Below are 19,261 nucleotides of genomic sequence, written 5' to 3'. Positions count from 1 at the left end.
CAGTATCACTCCCGGTGCCATTTCCTGAGGGAGGAAACTGAGGCCCAGCGCGGGAACAGCGCGAAGTCACAGAACAAGGAGGGAGAGGCAGGATTCGGATCCAGGTGGGTGTTGAGTCTGAAAATAACCTAGGAGAGCAGCTCCCATGTGGGCAGCAGCGCATCCCGACCGATCCTTTCAATGCCCCTTCCACAGAGGGGGAAGCTCGAGGGCCGGGCTCTCTTTGCACAGATCCTGGGCCTGCGGGGAAGGGAACAAGGTGGACCCAGCGCTGCCTACCAGCAGCTTAAAGTAGGGGAGCATGTGTTATGCACTTAGAGCATTGAATTTATACCAAGAAGGGGGATATGTGAGTGGAGCTATTTTCTGGAGGAAATCGAGGCCCACGGGGGATGTCACAGGCTTAATACCACGCAGAGGGTAAATACCGTGCAGGAGGGTTCACATCACAATCATGGGGGTAGGGGCGTTTTTTATTGCCATTCCTCCCCAGCAGATGGCAGTACAGAGCCAGGGCCTTATCCCAACAGAAGAGGCCCCCCCCCCCCCCCCCAGCCACCGCTCTACAGGGAAGGCAAGGGTGTGGCCAGGGGGTGCCTCTTCCCAATTCACACCCAGAACCCCCACAGGCAAGCAGCGTTCCAGATGGAAGAGGCGAGGCCAGGATTTGAATCAAGGACCAGGTCCTTCCAGGGCTGGGATAGCTTCCCAAGGACTCCACAGGCACCTGGAGAGGAAGGTTCTCGTTCTGGGGGAAGCCCCGGCCGCCGGCGGCCCTGGCGGTCACTTCTTCTTCTGCACGTGGCCACAATCGTACTTGCCGCGCACGATGGTGAGCTTCACGCCGGGCAGGTCCTGGGTGCGGCCGCCCTTCACGAGCACGACGTGGTGCTCCTGCAGGCTGTGGCCCTCTCCGGGGATGAAGCACACGGCCTCTTGGCCGGTGCTGAGCCGCACGCGGCAGCATTTGCGATTGGCCGAGTTGGGTTTCTTGGGCTTCCGGATGAACGTGCGCAGAACCACGCCCTTCAGCTGCGGCCGGCCCTCCGTGGGGCCCGGAGGGGCAGGCGGTCGCTTCGGAAGCCCCCGGCGGTGCATCTGGTTCAGGGTGGCCATGGGGCGGGCGGCCCCGAGCTGCGGGACCAGGGCTAGGCCTGGAGACACACAACCGGGAGGGCGCAGGGGGGTTATCATCCCAATGAAGGCAACGCATAAGGCTTCTAGGCCCTGTTGCGAGCACTTTACAAGGACGGATTTGTTTACGTCCAGAGGTGGTTGCTAGTATTAGCAAAAACGTTTACTGAGCAACCGCCACAGGTCAGGTTCTATCTTAAACGTTTAACGTGAATTAACTCATTTTATTCGCAAGGAAGATACTGACTTTAATGCTGTTTAAAATCAGTAACAAACACAAACAGACTCAGGGGCGCCTGGGTGGCTCAGTCGGTGGGGTGTCTGACTTCGGCTCAGGTCATGATCTCATGGGTTGATGGGTTGGAGCCCTGAGTCGGGCTCTGGAGCCTGGAGACTGCTTCGGATTCGGTGTCTCCCTCTCTCTCTGCCCTTCCCCTGCTCATGCTCTGTCTCTCTCTCAAAAATCAATGAAGATTAAAAAAAAAAAAAAAAAAAAAAAAGCAAACAGATTCACACCATGTCACGTACTGTTCTATGCATCGTACCTATATTAACTTGTGCCTGCCCCACAGCAACCCAGTGGGGTGTTTCCGGGAGGTGTCCCTCCTCCTCCCTGGCACACTCATTTCACACACAAACTTTATGCTCCCTCCACATCCAGGGAAGGCCCTGGCTCATATTCTGTGTCTCATATTACAGCAGAATCCTCAAAGGGGCTGAGACGTTCCTAGGAGTCTCTTCCTAGTGGCGTGCCCTTGAGTAAGACTGCCGCTCAGTGGCCTCACTGTATCACAAACACCATGATCGAATCTCCCTCCTGAGTATGGTGTGTAAAGGCTGCCACGAGGGACGCATATCGAGTCAGCTTGGGAGAACGAATATTGTTAAAATGTCAATACTACCCAAAGCAATCTACATATTCGATGCAATCCCTATCGAAATGACACCAGCATTCTTCACAGAGCTAGAACAATCTTAAAGTTTTCTTTGTATTATTTTTTTTTAATGTTTATTTATTTTTGAGAGAGACACAGTGAGAGCAGGGGAGGGGCAGAGCGAGAGGGAGACACAGAATCCGAAGCAGGCTCCAGGCTCTGAGCTGTCAGCACAGAGCCCCACACGGGACTCGAACTCAGAAGGGGGAGATCATGACCTGAGCTGGTTGGACACTTAACAGACTGAGCCATCCAGGCACCCCAAACGATCTTAAAATTTGTATGGACCCACAAAAGACCCCGAATGGCCAAAGTAATGTTGAAAAAGAAAACCAAAGCAGGAGGCATCACAGTCCCGGACTTCAAGCTGTATTACAAAGCTGTAATCATCAAGACAGGATGGTACTGGCACAAAAACAGACACTCAGATCAATGGAACAGACTAGAGAACCCAGAAATGGACCCACAAACGGATGGCCAACTAGTCTTTGACAAAGCAGGAAAGAATATCCAATGGAAAAAAGACAGTCTCTTCAGGAAATGGTGCTGGGAAAACTGGACAGCAACATACAGAAGAATGAACCTGGACCACTTTCTAAGACCATACACGAAAATAAATTCAAAATGGGTGAAAGACCTAAACGTACGAAAGGAACCATCAAAATCCTAGAGGAGAAAACAGGCAACAACCTCTTTGACCTTGGTCACAGCAACTTCTTACTTGACATGTCTCCAGTGGTAAGGGAAACAAAAGCAAAAATGAACTATTGGGACTTCATCAAGATAAGAAGCTTCTGCACAGCGAAGGAAACAATCAGCAAAACTAAAAGGCAACCGACAGAATGGGAGAAGATATTTGCAAATGACACATCAGATGAAGGGTTAGTATCCAAAATCTATAAAGAACTTATCAAACTCAACACCCAAAAGACAATACAGTGAAGAAATGGGCAAAAGTCATGAATAGACACTTCTCCAAAGAAGACATCCGGATGGCCAACAGATACAATGAGAAGATGCTCATCATCAGGGAATGCAAATTGGTGCAGCCACTCTGGAAAACAGCATGGAGGTTCCTCAAAAAATTAAAAATAGAACTACCCTATGACCCAGCAATTGCACTACTAGGTATTTATGCAAAGGATACATAAATGCTGATTCGAAGGGGCACATGCCCCCCAATGTTTATAGCAGCGCTATCGACAATAGCCAAAGTATGGAAAGAGCCCAAATGTCCATCGACTGACGAATGGATAAAGAAGGGGCACCTGGGTGGCTCTGTCGGTTAAGTGTCCAACTTCAGCTCAGGTCATGATCTCTTGGTTTTTGAGTTCGAGCCCCATGTCGGGCTCTGTGCTGACTGACAGCTCAGAATCTGGAGCCTGCTTCAGATTCGGTGTCTCCCCGCCACCCCCCCCCCAGTCATGCTCTCTCAAAAATAAACATTAAAGAAAAATTTTTTAAAAAGATGTGGTATATACACATACACACAATGGAATATTACTCAGCGATCAAAAAGAACGGAATCTTGCCATTTGCAACAACATGGATGGAACTAGAGTGTATTATGCTAAGCAAAATAAGTCAGCCACAAAAAGACAAACATCATATGATTTCACTCATACGTGGAATTTAAAAAACAAAACATATGAAGATAGAGGAAGGGAAGCAAAACTAAGATAAAAACAGAAAGCGAGACAAACTATAAGAGACCCTTAAATACAGAGAACTCAGGGCTGCTGGAGGGGGTGTAGGGTGGGGAGGATGGGCTAAATGGGGGGGAGGGGCATTAAGGAGGGCACTTGTTGGGATGAGTACTGGGTGTTATATGTAAGTAATAAATCACTAAATTCCACTTCTGACATCATTATTACATTATATGTTAACTAACTTGGATTTAAACTTTTAAAAAAATTAAAAATTAAGAATTAAAAAAAATACATATCAGCTGAATGAATGAGCCAAGCGCTTTGCTTGGATGTCTCACCCACGGAATTTAATAAGTACCTGCTGAAGAAATCAGCAACTGACCCAAACTCCTGATGCCCCCTGACGACGCATAGTAGCCCCCAAGGCAACCACTTCCCACCTCTTCCCCCCGCAGCCCGAGCTCTGCTAAAACCCACCGTGTATCCATCCATCCCTAATTTAACCCGATTCCCCCGGGGCTGCGGCAGAGGCACACAAGTCCCGGCGGGGATAGCCCTTATCCTGCTGCGTCTCTGCAGCTCAAGCCCCTAACTTACCATAATTTAGGGACGTGTTGAGGCCACGGAGAAGACCGGACCAGGACATCCCACCGCCTGCAGGGTCCCTGTGTGAGGGGATATGAGCATCAGGAAGGAAAAAGGAAAAAGTGGCCGTAGCCGGACAAGGGCCCAAATTCTCCCCACCACGTCCTCAGAGCCTTCTGATTAAATCCAAGGAATTTCCTCGACGGTCTAACTGCAACCCCACACGTTGCTGACAGAAATTCCCTCGGTAAATTTAGTTTCGCTCTGAGTGGGCACCCAACAAACTCTCCCGCCCCCCGCACACAGAAGCAGAAGGGAAACTGAGGAGAGGGCCCGGGAGACTGGTAGAATCCAATGATTTCCATCAACTTCACCGACCCTTGCAGGGTCCGCAGGCACGCTGAATCTGCCTCTTGCCCCTTCCGGAGGTCACCCCGGCAGGGATTGGCTGGTTCTGCCTCCCGTGCACGCTGAAGGGGCGGGGCACAGATGACGATTGGTCAACGACAGAGTCAATCACAGTCGATGTTTCTCATCGCACTGTATTTGAGGCTCGAGAGGCGCTCACCCCATCCAGCGTCTGATTGGCAGGACGGCTGCTTTGCAATTGGTCTAAACGCGGAGGGGGCGGGACGAAGGGTGCGTGACTCCTTGTCCCCTGTCCAAGATGGCGGCGTCCATGGCGCGGCGCTTGTGGCCTTTGGTGGCTGGTCGGGGTCTTCGTTCCCGGAGAGGCTGCATCGGCAGCCATAGCCCAAGAAGAACTTTTGCCACGGAGAGACGAGACCGGAACCTCCTGTACGAGCACGCGCGCGAGGGCTACAGCGCGCTCCCTCATCTGGACATGGAACCTCTGTGCGCATGCCCGGAAGAGGCCGCGCGCGCCCTGCAGCTCCGCAAGGGGGAGCTGCGGCCCGAAGACCTGCCCGCGATCGTGAGTGCGCTTGCGCCGGCCGTCAGCTGCGGGGCGGAACGGGGCTTGCGAGATACTGTCCAGCAGGAGGCGAAACTACTGCAGGAATTTCCGTTTCTTCCCAAGTTTAGCCAGTATGTTGTGCTTGGCACCCATAGATGTGCCAGTTATCCACGGAGTGCTAGGGCCCTACTGTGTACCCACCCACCATGCGCCTGTTCCGTAAAGCGTACTGAGTACCTACTTTGCGCTTAGGAACTTAACTACGTGCCGATGTTCTCTGTGCTCCAGCCTCCTGCCAGGCTTCCTGAAGACCACAAAAGAAAATAGGGGAGGGGGAAGAAATTGAGGGACAGGGATGTGAATTAGACGAGGGTGGAGAGGGGGTTGCCTCTGGAGAGTAAGAACCCTGCACCTGCCCCACAGGTAGCAAGCATTTAAATAATTATTTAATTAATGGTTCTGCCGAACAGCTGCTTAGGGAGCATCTACTATGTCCCAGGCTTTGATAATGAGGTGGTGAATAATATAATACTACGTGCCAGGGAACAAGAAGCAGAGTCACCATTATTACTAGACCTTGGGAGCAACCCAAGTGCCCACTGACGGATGAATAGATAAAATGGCCTACGGTACACACAGTGGGATATGATTCAGCCTTCCAAAGGGAAGAAAATTCTGACACATGCTAGAACATGAATGAACCTTGAGGACATGACGCTAAGTGAACTAAGGCGGTCACAAAAAGACAAAAGCCGGATAATTCCATTCACGCAAGGTACCTAGAGTGGTCCAATGCACAGAGACAGGAAATAGAGTGACGGTTGCCAGGGGCTGGGGAGAGGGGAACAGGGAGATAGTGTTTAATGGGTATAGCATTTCAGTTTGTGAAGATAAAGTTCTGGAGATGGATGGTGGGGATGGCTGCACAACAGTGTGAATATACTTAGTGCCGTTGAACTGTACTCTTAAAAATGGTTGAAATGCTACACTTTATGTATTTTTAAAAATTTTTTATGTTTATTTAGTTTTGGGAGAGAGACAGAGCATGAGCAGGGGAGGGGCAGAGAGAGCGGGAGACACAGAATCGGAAGCAGGCTCCAGGCTCTGAGTTGTCAGCACAGAGTTCGTGGGGCTTGAACTCACTAACTGCAAGATCATGTCCTGAGCTGAAGTGGGACGCTCAACCGACTGAGCCACCCCGGCGCCCAACTTTATGTATTTTTTTAAACGTTTATTTATTTATTTTGAGAGAGAGAGTGAGCAGGAGAGAGGCGGAATCCCAAGCAGCCTCCGCCCTGTTAGCACAGAGCCCAATGTAGAGCTTGAACCCACAAACTATAAGATCATGACCTGAGCTGAAACCAAGAGTCGGGCACTTAACCGACTGATTCACCCAGGCGTCCCATAAAATGCTGAACTTTATATTTTACCACAGTTTCTTAAAGTGCTGGTTTAGCAGTCTTGAATTATTTATAACCCGCTAATGGATCACATCCCAAAGCTCTAAAAACACTTCTTTAGGGCATGAAATGTGAAGAGGAAAATGGCATGTGGCTTTATGGGCAATAACAAGGCACGTGAATTGTTCCTAGGGGCACTGGGGGGCTATGGGTGCCTCCAGGCAGGAGAGGGATTGTGTAAGAGCTCAGGCTGGATTGGAGGAGGTGAGCCTGAAGGCTGGGAGGATAGCACAGCGGTCCTCGTGGCTGATGACAGGATCTGGAGCAGAGAGGGGCAGGAGTCAGGGGATGGGAGGAGGACAGACGCGATGGACGTTCAGGAGGCAGAAACGTCGGGACACGGAACCTGGCCACAGGGCTGGGGTGGCATCCGGCAGGAGGCTCAGGGTCCTGCGGCCGGGGATGGGAGTTTGTGGGGCTGTCCCTGGAGGAGGAGCAGATTCAGGAGGGGGATGTTTTTCCTAGAGTTACTCTTGCGCATGGTGAGTGTCCAGGGGACATCCGGGGGAGCCACCCAGTGGGCAGCAAACCACCTTATGGCCTGCTCCCCCTCCCAGTTGCCAGCCCCGGGGAGGTAGGACAGTGCTGTTTGCACCATTTTGTCAGAGGGAAAACTGCAGCCAGAGAGGACAGAGGGGTTTGCCCAGGGCTGCGGGCTCACAGAGGCGCCTCAAGGCAGTAGGTGTGCCCGCGAACCAGAGCTGAGCCTGCTTTGTTGGAGGGGACGGGTTGAGCGCAGCAGCCCCATAGGACAGAGGCTGCCTCTCTCTTCTCTGAGACTTAGAGGTGAGTGCTGGCGGGGCCTCAGCTCTGTGCCCCTGAGTGCCTGGGTCCTTTCACCCTCCTGCTCCGCGTCCCTTAGGATGCTGTCCGGTTTGGCTGTGCTTCAGAGCCTGTCATCCAGTCCAAGGGGAGTGAGAGAAAGCTCAGCATGGGGACTTGTCTTCAAGGAGGTGACCCAAGAGTCACACTTTCCCCTTCCACTCACGTCCATTGGTTGATCTTGGACACGTGAGCACAAGCAGCTGCAAAGGAGGCTGGGAAATGTGTCTTACGTCTGGGCAGCCGTGTGCTTTACATCAGGAAGCCTAGTACAGAAGGGAACGAGGAGAGCCTGGCTGCTGGGCTCCAGGTGGCCAGCAGGGGGAGGCTCCAGCGAGAAGGGGCAGGAGACAGTGGCGCCTTCACCCCTTTCCCTCCTGTGTCCTCCCCCAGATCTCAGCATGGCAGGAGCTGAGGCAGCTGCGGGAGCAGATCCGGAGTCTGGAGGAAGAGAAGGGGGCTGTGGCTGAGGCAGTACGGGCCCTGATGGTGAGCGGCAGGGGAAGGGAGGGGGTCCTAGGTGGGTGAGGCTTCACTATGTTGATTTGACCTCAGTTTCCCCTCTCACAGCCCAAGATGGCCGCGTAGTACCGTGTCTCTTCACATGACTGCCAGAGGCAGAAAACAGGACTTCTGTGGCTTGAGTAGTCTTGGGCTAGACAGCCAAGAGCATCTGCCTCAGGGCGCTGAAAAGAGTAATCATAAAAATAATAGCAGCTGTTTATATAGCAATCACTGTGTGCCAGGCACTGTTCTAGATGCTTTCCTCCTCTGAACCCTCCCAACTCTGTGAGACAGGAACAATACAAACCCAGTTTACAACCAGGCTCCCAAGAGGTTAGCATGTGCCTGAGCGTCGCAGCCGGAAAGTGGGCGAGGCAGGATTCGCACCCAGGCCCTCGGGCTGCTTTTCGCCAGTCCGCTAGAAGGCCGACTGCAAAACTAGTTACACCTCCCAGTGACCCTCCTACGTAAGTGCCAGGCCCCAGACTACGTGCATCACGGGCAGGCAGCCAGTGACCACAACAAAATTGGTCACAGTTCACGTTCCATGAGTGCCAACTCATCTGCTCGGGGAAGCCATTCAACAGCCCTGCTGGGGAGGTCCTGTTATCCCCTTTCACAGGTGGGAATACCGAGGCTCGGAGCAGACGAGAGATTTGCCCAAGGGACACGGAGCGGGTAGGCACCCGACATTCAGACCCGGGTCTGCCTGATACCGCCTGCCGCTCTGGCTCGAGGAAGGTTCAGGTTCACCAGCTTTACCGCTCCTAGCCTCGATTTTCTTATCTACGCAATGGGAAGCACGCCGATGCCAACTTCACGGAGCAGGTTGTGAAGAAATAGGACCGCGTGAGAGCCGTGTGACAGCAGGGACGGGCTCAATGAACAGAGCTGCGGGTGTGGCTACTCTTCCATTATCTTGCCTCCTCCCAGCTTTACTGAGAAACTGAGGCACCGAGGGGAGGAAGGTCTGTCCAGCCAGGCACCCACAGAGCAAGGAATTCACCCCACCCCACCCGGCCCTGTTTGACCTTTCACCCCTCCTTTCTTCCCTCCTCCCCGGCCCCAGCTTTACGAACTTGATCACCCCCTCCGTCTCTCTTCTACCAGGTCAACCGGGACAACACTCAAGTGCAGCAGGTACTCCCGAGGGCCGGTGTCCTGCCCCTGGGGGGAGTGGGCAGGTGCCACGGGGGTCGTGATTCCTACCTTGTGACCGAAGACAACAAACAGGATTAGTGATCCAAGTGAATCTGTTGGTTCCTGACACCTAAGAGGCTGGCTTATATCTGGTTCTAGTTCCCCCTTGTTCCCAGACCGGCTTTCTGCCCTTAGAGAAAGGGGAGGCGGGGTGGGGCCCGAAGGGGACCGCTTCCCTGATCGCTGCACCCCTGGTCCTGGGGCTCGGATCACGTGCCTGTCTTCGAGCCAATCGCTGTGGCCCAGGCAATAGAATGTTCTGGTAGGCCAGGCCTGAGTCACGGCCCCCTGGACTTGCCGTGTGGTGGTGAGGTGAGGTGAGGGAATTTCCCAAACAGAAATTCAGGATGTTGGGCTGAAGAGAGAGTGGGTGCCGACCACAGGGGTTGTGCCGGCAAGGCCCAAGGTCAGACTGGTTGAGGGACCCCCCCGCCCTCTCCTGGACTGACCCGGCTTGTCCCCCTGCCCAGGACCCCCAGTATCAGAGTCTGCGGGCCCACGGCCGAGAGATCCGCAAGCAGCTCATGGTCCTGTACCCCAAGGAGACTCAGCTTGAAGAGGAGTTCTACCTGCGGGCGCTGAGGCTGCCCAACCAGACCCACCCGGATGTGGTGAGCGCGGTGCCGGGTGGCGGTGGAGCCCAGGGGCCCGCCCGGGACCACCCTCCCCGTGACTCCCGTTGTGTCCCTGCAGCCCGTCGGGGACGAGAGCCAGGCCCGGGTGCTCCACGTGGTCGGAGACAAGCCAGGTGGGCCGGCCCCCAGGCCCGGAGCCGAGGCTGGGTGGTGTCCCTGGGGTGTGGGACGTGGCCGGTGCTCCCCTCCTTCTGCCTCCTGCCCTGTGTGTATATGGCAGTCTGTCCCTGGCTCGCTTTGGCTGTTTCCCTTGGGTTTTCCTCCCTGACTCCGGTGTCTCTCTCTCTCTCTCTCTCTTTGGCTCTGACTCTCTGTACCCACCCACCTCTTTCTCACCTCCTCCTAACGTTCTCTTCCCTTTCCCTTCTCTCTCCTTTTCCACCTCGGCTCCGCGTCTCTCGCCATCTCTCCCTTTGCCAGTCCCGCCTCTGCCGCCCTCTCCTCTCTCTCTCTCTCTCTCTCCCTCCTCTCTCCCTTTCCCTCTGTCTCCCTCGCTCCCTCTTACTGCCTCTCCCTCCTGCTGGCTCTCTCATCCTGTCTGTGTCCCCGTTCTGTGTCTCTCTCCCGACTCCTTATTCCACCGCTTCTCATCCGGATCCAGCATTCTCCTTCCAACCCCGGGGCCACCTGGAAATCGCGGAGAAACTTGACATCATCCGGCAGAAGTGAGCTCCGCCCGCTCGCGCCCCCTCCGCCCTCCCCGCCCCAGCAGCTGGCTCAGCACCAGGTGTGGAGCCGCCCGGGCCTCACCCCGCATGAATGTTTGATGCCCGGTCCCCCGCCTGGCACCTGGCCTCGGCCTCAGGGTGCTCGGGTCCCCCTCTTCCCCCACCAGCCCCGGCCCACACACACCCGCCTGTCCGCCCGTCTGTCTCCCAGGCGCCTGTCCCACGTGTCCGGCCACCGCTCCTATTATCTCCGTGGGGCCGGGGCCCTCCTGCAGCACGGCCTGGTCAACTTCACCCTCAACAAGCTCATCCAGCGGGTATGGGTCGGGATGGGAGGGCTGCCTGGAGGGGGTGACATCGACAGTGACTCAGAGGGCTCAAGACGGGGAGGAGGGCGTTCCCTGTGCTCCAGCCATTATTTCAGAGCTTTACGTGTATTACCGACACATTTAATTCTTATAGCAACATTATGAGGTAGATGCTCTTATTCCCACTTCAGGGATGGAGAAATTAAGGCCGGAGAGGGCGTCACTAGCCCAAGATCTCACGGCTGCTGCTTGGAGCCGGCCCTAGGGCCTGTGCCTGGGACCTCACCACCTGCCGTAGTGTAAAGGAGGTGTTGCTCGAATGGGAGGGGTTGGGGGGGGCTCAAGGCATGGGCTGTTGACCGTGGCCTCAGGCCATTTCCTGAGGGCACTGGGGAGCCACAGAAAGCTCTAACTACACCTCCCGCTACCCTGTGTGGGATGCAGTGAGAGGAAACCGCAAAGCACCGACAGAGAGGGCCCCGGCGGCAGGGACACCAGGGTCCCGAAGCCAGCTCCAAGCCTACTGGCTCCAAGCCAGTTGAAGCTCCTTCAATCTCCTCTGAGGCGGAATGGGTTTTGAAGGACAAGCGGGAGTCACTGGCCCACTCTGCAGTGTCCCTGGTCTGGTGGGGGTCCTGGCCGTGCCCTCACCCCGCCCCCTTCCCGTTTACAGGGCTTCACTCCCATGACAGTGCCAGACCTTCTCCGGGGAGCTGTGTTTGTGAGTGCCCCCCGCACCCAGCTGCGTGCCAGGCCCTGTTCCGGGGACCCCAGGCGTGAAGAACAGCCTGTCTCCCCTGCAGAGACGGCCCTGGGACTGGGTTGAGGGTGGGCAACTCCAGGTGCTTCCTGGGGAGGCGCGGGGCTTGTTCCTGCAAAAGGAGGCTGAGGTTATCTGTCCCCTGACCTGTGTGGCTTGGCCTCCTCCCCAGGAAGGCTGTGGGATGACACCAAATGCCAACCCATCCCAAATTTACAATATTGACCCATCCCGCTTCGAAGACCTAAGCCTGGCTGGGACAGCAGAGGTGGGGCTCGCTGGTAAGCACCTGCCTGGGGGCAGCAGCAGGGATGAGGATACCTCCAGTGTCCTCAGAGCAGGAGGGATTGTAGGGGGATAACCAGGAGCATCCTGGGGGTGACAGCTGCCTGCCTAGGATGTCTCAGTGACCCCCAGGGCCAGCCTGTACAGTTGTGTAGGTTGTTTACTGCACAACAGTACAGTGAGGATCCAGCCCCATGCCCTGACGGGAGGTCGTGTCTACCAGAGAGGACACCTTTTCTTTTTTTTTTTTTTTTTTTTTTAATTTTTTTTTCCAACGTTTATTTATTTTTAGGACAGAGAGAGACAGAGCATGAACGGGGGAGGGGCAGAGAGGGAGGGAGACACAGAATCGGAAACAGGCTCCAGGCTCTGAGCCATCAGCCCAGGGCCTGACGCGGGGCTCGAACTCCCGGACCGCGAGATCGTGACCTGGCTGAAGTCGGACACTTAACCGACTGTGCCACCCAGGCGCCCCTAGGACACCTTTTCTAATTGTCACAGAGATTTCCTGTGGATGGTGGTGACCCATCCTGGCTGACACATTCTGTTTCTCTCTCCTCCCAGGCTACTTCATGGACCACTCCGTGGCCTTCAGGGACCTGCCAATCAGGTGATGTCCAGTTCCTTTATTTATTTATTTTAATTTTTTTTTTTAACGTTTATTTATTTTTGAGACAGAGAGAGACAGAGCATGAACGGGGGAGGGTCAGAGAGAGAGAGGGAGACACAGAATCCGAGACAGGCTCCAGGCTCTGAGCGGTCAGCCCAGAGCCCGACGCGGGGCTCGAACTCACGGACCGCAAGATCATGACCTGAGCCGAAGTCGGCCGCTCAACCGACTGAGCCACCCGGGCGCCCCGATGTCCGGTTCCTTTAGATCTTGTCCCCCACTGTGACATTCCCTCTCCCCTCCCTGACTCTACCTCCCCTGCCCCCCCACCCCGGCCCAGGATGGTTTGTTCCAGTACCTGCTACCGGGCTGAGACAGACACAGGGAAGGAGCCATGGGGACTGTATCGAGTGCACCATTTCACCAAGGTTGGTGTAGCTGCGACCTGGGGAGGAGGGCTCACTCCAGTGGCTGGGGGCCTTCTGACTCCTGTGCCCACTGCACTGCCCCAGGTGGAGATGTTCGGGGTGACAGGCCCTGGGCTGGAGCAGAGCTCACAGCTGCTGGAGGAGTTCCTGTCCCTGCAGATGGAGATCTTGACGGAGCTGGGCCTGCACTTCCGGTGCGGAGAAGGGTGGGGGTGAGGGAGGAGGGATGGGCTGGCTAGGTGCTCCCCACTTTACACGCCCTCATCACCTCCTCTCCCTCCGCCCCCTTGCCCCGTGTCAGGAATACACACGGGATACGTATCTGTCAGTCTGTAACCTCCCGTGTGGGACCATAGGACGGTGACAGCAGCCTGAGTGGCACAGGGTGCCCCGGGGATGGGGACCCGGGCCCCTTCCCTCTCGTGGCTCCCATCCCTCGGTGTTGCCTCATCGGCACTTCACCCCAAGGGGCTCCTCACTGCCTGGGCTCGGCGGGGAGGGCAGGGGCGCCCCCTTCCCTTTCAGGCAGGACCTGGTGGGTGGCCCCACGCCCTCCCGTCCTATCCGTCACACCTGGCTTCCAGAGAGGCCGGGCGATGTGGGCTTTTCCTCTCGGTGACCCGTTACAGACCCAGGGTGCTGAGAGTGGCCACATGCCCACTCTCCTCCCCGTCCTCCCCCCACAATCCGCTCCCCTTCCGCCTTCTCCACTGCCCCGTGCCTCGCCTCTGTGCCCTCTTCGCCACCAGCTCCGCCTCCTTTTTCGCTTCCATTTTCCTCTTTTTTGGCTATCTTCTCTTCCATCACCCCCCCCCGTGCCTTCTCCCTCCTCCCCCTCCTCCTCCACCACTGCTGCCACCTCCTCTTGCCTCTCACTGACCTTCGCCACGACTTTCTCTTCCGCCGCAGCGTCCTGGACATGCCCACCCAGGAACTGGGCCTCCCCGCCTACCGCAAGTTCGATATCGAGGCCTGGATGCCGGGCCGCGGCCGCTTTGGCGAGGTGAGCCCCCACCGCGGTGGGGACGCAGTGGGGGACCGGGACCGGACCCCCCACAGGTGATCCTCTCAGCCCACCCCTCCCCGCACCCAGGTCACCAGTGCTTCCAACTGCACGGACTTCCAGAGCCGCCGGCTGCACATCATGTTCCAGAAGGAGGCCGGGGAGCTGCAGTTTGCCCACACAGTAAGCGCCCGCCCCCTCTCGCCTAGCCTCCCGAGAGCCTCCGCTCCCTGAGGCCCACACCCCCTCGGCCTCTCCGGGGCAGGAGAGGTCGTCGCGGACGCGAGCACGCCTCTCCCCCAGGTGAACGCCACAGCCTGTGCCGTCCCTCGCCTGCTCATCGCCCTCCTGGAGAGCAACCAGCGGGAGGTGAGCGGTGGAAGGATCCCACCCGGGGAGGCCGAGGGTGGAGGCCCGGGTCAGTGGCAGCATCCTGAGGCCTGCTCTGTCCCCAGGACGGCTCGGTCCTCGTGCCCCCTGCCCTCCAGCCCTACCTTGGCACCGATCGGATCACGGCCCCCACCCACGTGCCTCTCCAGTACATCGGCCCCAACCAGCCCCAGAAGCCCAGGCTCCCGGGCCGGCCCGCTTCGAGCTGAGAGCTCACCGCCATCGGTCAGCAGGGCTGTTGCCGCTTCCTGGAGCTCAGGGGACCCTGGAGACCTGGGACCCGTTTTCCTAAGCCCGTCCTGACATCTGCATTCCTCACACCGGCTCCGTGCCCGGGCCCCTTTCCTACTTCCGTACTTCCTCAGAATCAGCCGGTGACCCTGTTGTCACTGGTGGTCCCAGCCTGCACCGGAAAGCAGGATGCCTGGGGATTTAAAGGTTGTAGGGATGGGGGAAGGAGAGGAAGAGGCCTCCAAACGTCCTTCCTTCTTCCCTCCCCCAGTACTTAGCAGAAAAGTCCCCAATAAATGGTCAGAACCAAGGCCTTTGTGGATCCGTGAGCAAGGGAGATGACCCTGGCCGACCTGCGGGGGTGCTGGGCAGTTGGTCAGAGGTACTAAACCATCATAGGGTCTGTGGCCACAGGGACCATGGCCAAGAATGTCCAGCAGCCCCCAGAGCACACGGAGGGCAACTTGGGGGCCACCTCAGGAACTGAGAGGGTGCAAGGCCTCTCCCTTGCTCTAGGACAAGGGGCACCTTGCACTGACCCCAGTTTCAACCTCACTCCCCCATCTCCACTGCAGGGGGTTGGGGGGGGTGGGGTCCAGTAGGCAGCACAAACTCCACGAAGCAGAACTCGTTCTTCCCCTCGCTGTGCCTGTCTTGGTACATGGAACTGCCTTCCAGTTCTTCAGGCCACAGCCCTTCGGTCACTCTCTGCTCCCTTCGTGCCCACGTAGGTCAGACCCTGGCAGCTCCTCTAAACCATTACCAGAATCCGCCCTTACTCTCTTCCTCCCTGGTCCCTCCCCGGTCCTGTCCACTGTTTTCTCCCCATCTGGAGAGCACGACAGCCCCTCCACCATCTCCTCACTCCCCCGCCCCCACGCAGCCAGAGCGACCCTGTGGACACCTATGTCTGGTCACATCCCTCCCCCGCTTGGAGCCCTCATGTAGCTCCATCTCAGGGGAAAGGACAGAGCTGTCCCCGTGATCCACAGAGCCCTGCGTGGTCTGCCCCCTGCCTTCCGTTTCAACCCACCTCCTCTCTCTCGTGCTCTGATCTTGCTGTCCTAACTCTGCAGACTCTTTTTTTTTTAATTAATCTTTATTTATTTTTGAGAGAGAGAGAGAGAGACAATGTGAGCGTGGGGGAACGGAGAGAGAGGGAGACACAGAATCTGAAGCAGGCTCCAGGCTCTGAGCTGTCAGCACAGAGCCCGACGTGAGGCTCAAACTCACAAACCACGAGATCGTGACCTGAGCTGAAGTCAGACACTTAACTGACTGAGCCGCCCAGGCGCCCCAGTCTGCAGACTCATTCTTGACTCCGACCTTTGCGCTGGCTAGTCCCTTCTGTGGCTACTCTTCCCCTCAATCTTGTGTGATTGCCTCCATTTTGTGACTCAGGCCTTAGCCCACATATCACCTCCTCAGAGAGGACTTCCCTGGCCGGCCAAAGGAAAAGCCGCTCGCGCTGTGTGATGCAGGCGTCTGTGGTCATTTCCTCCTTCCTTATAGGCGCGGAGTTGAGCGTTGTGTCTTCCCCTTCTCAAATGTCGGCCCCGAGAGGACAGGGAAGTTTGCCTGCTTGTTCACTGCCGTCACCCGGGCTTTCTGAGAGGGCGGGGCATATAGTAGGTGCTCAACAAAAGCTACTGGACTGAGGGTGCTGGGACGGGTGTAGTTCCCAGGGCCAGACACTGTCGAAATGACCTTACGCACCCGTTATGTATTTACCCCTCACCTGTGGGGCAGGTGGCCACCCGCGCTGTCTCACAAAGCATAAACCCAATCCTAGAGAGGTCTGGCAGTTTTCCCAGGCTGCACAGCTGGCCGTGGTGGAGCTGGGATTCAGGCGGAACCCAGCCACCACCTCTGCGGAAGTAGGTTTAGGACCCCCAAATCTCCAGATGAGGAAAAGGCCAAAGAAGGGAAGGAGTTGCCTGAGGTCTATCTGTGAATGGCTGCCGCTGGATTCGAACTCAGGTCGCCCTCCCCGTGCAGCCTTAAGCTCAACAGACCGTGTCTCTTGTGTCTCTCTGGGGGAAGCACCCTCCCTCCATGCTGACGCTCCGGGACCATTAGCTGGAAGAGGAGCGGGTGCGGGACGTGGGTCTCCATGAATAATTGAGGGTCTCCGGCGGGTGGCCGCCCGGCAGCTGTCACCCCGGCGCGGGCGGGGAAGGGGCGGTGATGACGTCACTTCCTCCCCCGCGGGGCCACTGGCGCGGGTTATAAGGAGCTGCCGCGCCGTCCGGCGCGGCGCCGAGCACCCTGGTCCCGACGCCCCACCATGCAGAACCGCGGGCCCGCCTCCGTGCTGCTGCTGTTGCTGCCGCTGCCCCTGCTTCTGGCGCTGCTGCCGGGGGCCGGTGAGTGCCAGGAACTGGAGAGGACACCTCTGCGGCCAGCTCAGGGACCAGGGACTGGGGGTGCGGGGGGCGGGAACGGTGCACCCATTGGGGTTGGACTAGAGACTTCACGGGCTGAGCTTCCAGGTAGGGACGGTGCACCTGGCAGGTAGGCTGGGGAGAGGACCGTGGATCAGCACCGAGGACAGTGCCCGCGGGGTACCGAGGGTACAAGCACCCACCTCCTTCTTCCACAGCCACCGCTGCTCCCTTGGCGCCAAGACCTTCCAAGGAAGAGGTGAGGAGTGCAGACCCCTTGCCCTGCCTCATCTTCCCCAGACCCTGGCCCTCCCTGACCGGCCTCCATGATCATCTCCCTCCCAAACTTCCCACTGCTCTCATTCCTCCCGTCTGCCCTACCCTCAACCTCCCCTCTGACCCTTCACGCCCAGCTGACCCGCTGTCTGGCAGAAGTGGTCACAGAAGTGCTGACGCTGGGCCAGGCCCAGAGAAGCCCCTGCACAGCTCTCCTCCACAAAGGTAAGGAGGGCCCAGGCCCCAGAGCCTCTCGGGGGCCCCCACCCCACCCGGGGTTCCGGCCGGGGCTGCCTGGAGGAAAGGTGGTCTCATCCCAGGGCCCCCTTGCCTGGGCTGGCACGGCACGCCCGGTGTCCCGTCCGGCCTCCAGCCCCACCCTGGGGGGTCCCTGCAGAGGTACGGGATGGGGGCAGAGAACATCCCCCAGACCTGACCCTCCTCTCCCGGTTTTGGGCAGCCCCCCTGTGGGGCCTCGGGCAGGCCCCAGAACTCCTCCAGGTCCGGTTCCCGATTCTGCTGCACAGAGAGCATCCTCTCTCTTTCCACCAGAGATGTGTGAGACAGAGCCCTACGGCTGTGTGTCCACCAAAGAGAAAGGCCTACTGGTTGGGGATTTCAAGAAGCAAGAGGCTGGGAAGATGAGGTCCAGCCAGGAAGCGAGGGATGAGGAAGAGGCAGCCGAGAGGGCCCACAAGTCTGAGGTGCGGGAACAGACCATCCGCGAGCAGCTCCATAGCCGGCTCCACCAGGAGGAGGAGGAGGAGGAGCAGGAGCGGGAGGAGGAGGAGGAGGAGAGGAAGAAGAGGGGGCCCGTGGAACCCTTCGAAGGCCCGTGGAAGCGGCGCCCAGAGGGTGGAGGGGGGCCCCACAAGCGAGTGGCAGAGCAGGCCAGTGACGAGGAGACAGCCCAGTTTGAGGCCGAGGAGAAGGGTGTGCAGGTGCTGGGCACGGGCCACGGCCTGTGGCAGGAGGCCGAGGCAGGTGGAGGAGAAAGGCACGAGGACTCGCCGCATCACCACCGCCTCCGCCAGCCAGAAGCCGGGCCCAAGCAGGAGGAGAAGGAAGAGGCTTCCGAGAGGGAGGTGAGTGGAGGCCACGGGCAAGCGGGGTAGGCCAAACGGCCAGTGGAGTCGACTACCAAATGGGTACCAGTTGGGCCGTAAACGGCCACTGTCCACCACAAATGGACCATGGTGACCGGAACGGACACCAGGACTAGGCAGCGACATCCGAGCAAGGCCCCTGCTTGGCCAAGATGGCTTCCACACCAAGAGTACAGTAACCAAGATGGCCACCAGAATCGCGCGGAAGCGTCCGAGTTAGCCGCCACCATAGTCAGTAACGCGCCGTCTGGCCACGTGAAAAGTGGCTGCCGTGCTCGGTTCGCTGGACCACAGGTGGACACCACTGCTGGGCCGTGGAAAGAAAGACGTCCCCATGACTGGCGGCAGCAGCCTAACCGGCCAGCACCTCACAAATGGGTCAGGGCCCCTTTACTAGCCCCACCTGCTGTCGTTGGCCGTGGCGGTCCACGCAGACTGCACCGCTGGCCACGTTGGCCAGTCTAACTCTTCCACTGCGGTCACCACCGCAGTCCGTGGGGACTAGAGGACCGCTGCCGGCTGCCGGCATGCAAACTGACATGGCCCACATTCGTGGGTGACTCCTGAGGGGGCCTGCCCTTGAAGATGGGTGGGCTGATCAACCCGTTTCTGATCCCCCCAGGAGCATGACACGGTGCGGCTGGAGCACGTGCGAGATGAGCTAAAGAAGGCAACGGAGCTTCTCCGGGAGGAGATCAGGAGGGAGGGATGACCCCCGACCTCGCGTCCTCCTTCCTGACACACCCTATGGCTTATGACTGTTGACCCCCAAAGCTCGCCTAACACCCCACTCTGTTCCCCAGCCTGAAGGAATGGGGGGACAGGTGTGCCACGCGACGAGGCCCGAGGGGCCGAGTCTGAGCTGGGTAGAGGGGCTGGGCTCCAACCGACTCGGGAAACACCCGGCCACCCACTCCAACCCTGCCGAGTGAATAAAGCACAAAGAAAACCGCTAAGGCTCGTGTGGCACTT

At 57.7% G+C, this 19,261-nt stretch overlaps 3 protein-coding genes across 3 annotated transcripts; 2 read left to right on the top strand and 1 right to left on the bottom strand.

The window, feature by feature from the left end:
- Window positions 1–440: 440 nt before the first annotated feature.
- MRPS12 (mitochondrial ribosomal protein S12) lies at window positions 441–4,795 on the bottom strand. The gene is made up of 3 exons (XM_086689713.1): window positions 4,682–4,795; window positions 4,316–4,383; window positions 441–1,154 (listed from the first exon to the last, which is right to left on the bottom strand). The coding sequence occupies exons 2-3, from the start codon at window positions 4,362–4,364 to the stop codon at window positions 784–786; spliced, it is 420 nt and encodes a 139-aa protein (XP_086545839.1). The 5' UTR covers window positions 4,365–4,383; window positions 4,682–4,795; the 3' UTR covers window positions 441–783.
- Window positions 4,796–4,939: 144 nt separating this feature from the next.
- On the top strand, window positions 4,940–14,833 carry SARS2 (seryl-tRNA synthetase 2, mitochondrial). Its single transcript, XM_086689704.1, has 16 exons — window positions 4,940–5,237; window positions 7,895–7,990; window positions 9,116–9,145; window positions 9,676–9,816; window positions 9,899–9,953; window positions 10,442–10,505; window positions 10,720–10,825; window positions 11,490–11,537; window positions 11,749–11,857; window positions 12,426–12,471; window positions 12,812–12,899; window positions 12,984–13,093; window positions 13,809–13,902; window positions 13,993–14,085; window positions 14,206–14,271; window positions 14,358–14,833. The coding sequence occupies exons 1-16, from the start codon at window positions 4,971–4,973 to the stop codon at window positions 14,499–14,501; spliced, it is 1,557 nt and encodes a 518-aa protein (XP_086545830.1). The 5' UTR covers window positions 4,940–4,970; the 3' UTR covers window positions 14,502–14,833.
- Window positions 14,834–14,976: 143 nt separating this feature from the next.
- Window positions 14,977–19,245, top strand: CCER2 (coiled-coil glutamate rich protein 2). The gene is made up of 5 exons (XM_025914918.2): window positions 14,977–16,889; window positions 17,126–17,166; window positions 17,321–17,408; window positions 17,736–18,268; window positions 18,912–19,245. Exons 1-5 carry the CDS (start codon window positions 16,811–16,813, stop codon window positions 18,999–19,001), a joined length of 831 nt encoding a protein of 276 aa, XP_025770703.1. The 5' UTR covers window positions 14,977–16,810; the 3' UTR covers window positions 19,002–19,245.
- Window positions 19,246–19,261: the final 16 nt, after the last annotated feature.

Source organism: Puma concolor, chromosome E2 (genome assembly GCF_028749965.1).
Source record: "Puma concolor isolate L17-30 chromosome E2, mPumCon1.1.hap2, whole genome shotgun sequence".
Taxonomy (NCBI): Eukaryota; Metazoa; Chordata; class Mammalia; order Carnivora; family Felidae; genus Puma; species Puma concolor.
This window is presented reverse-complemented; position numbering and strand designations above follow the sequence as displayed.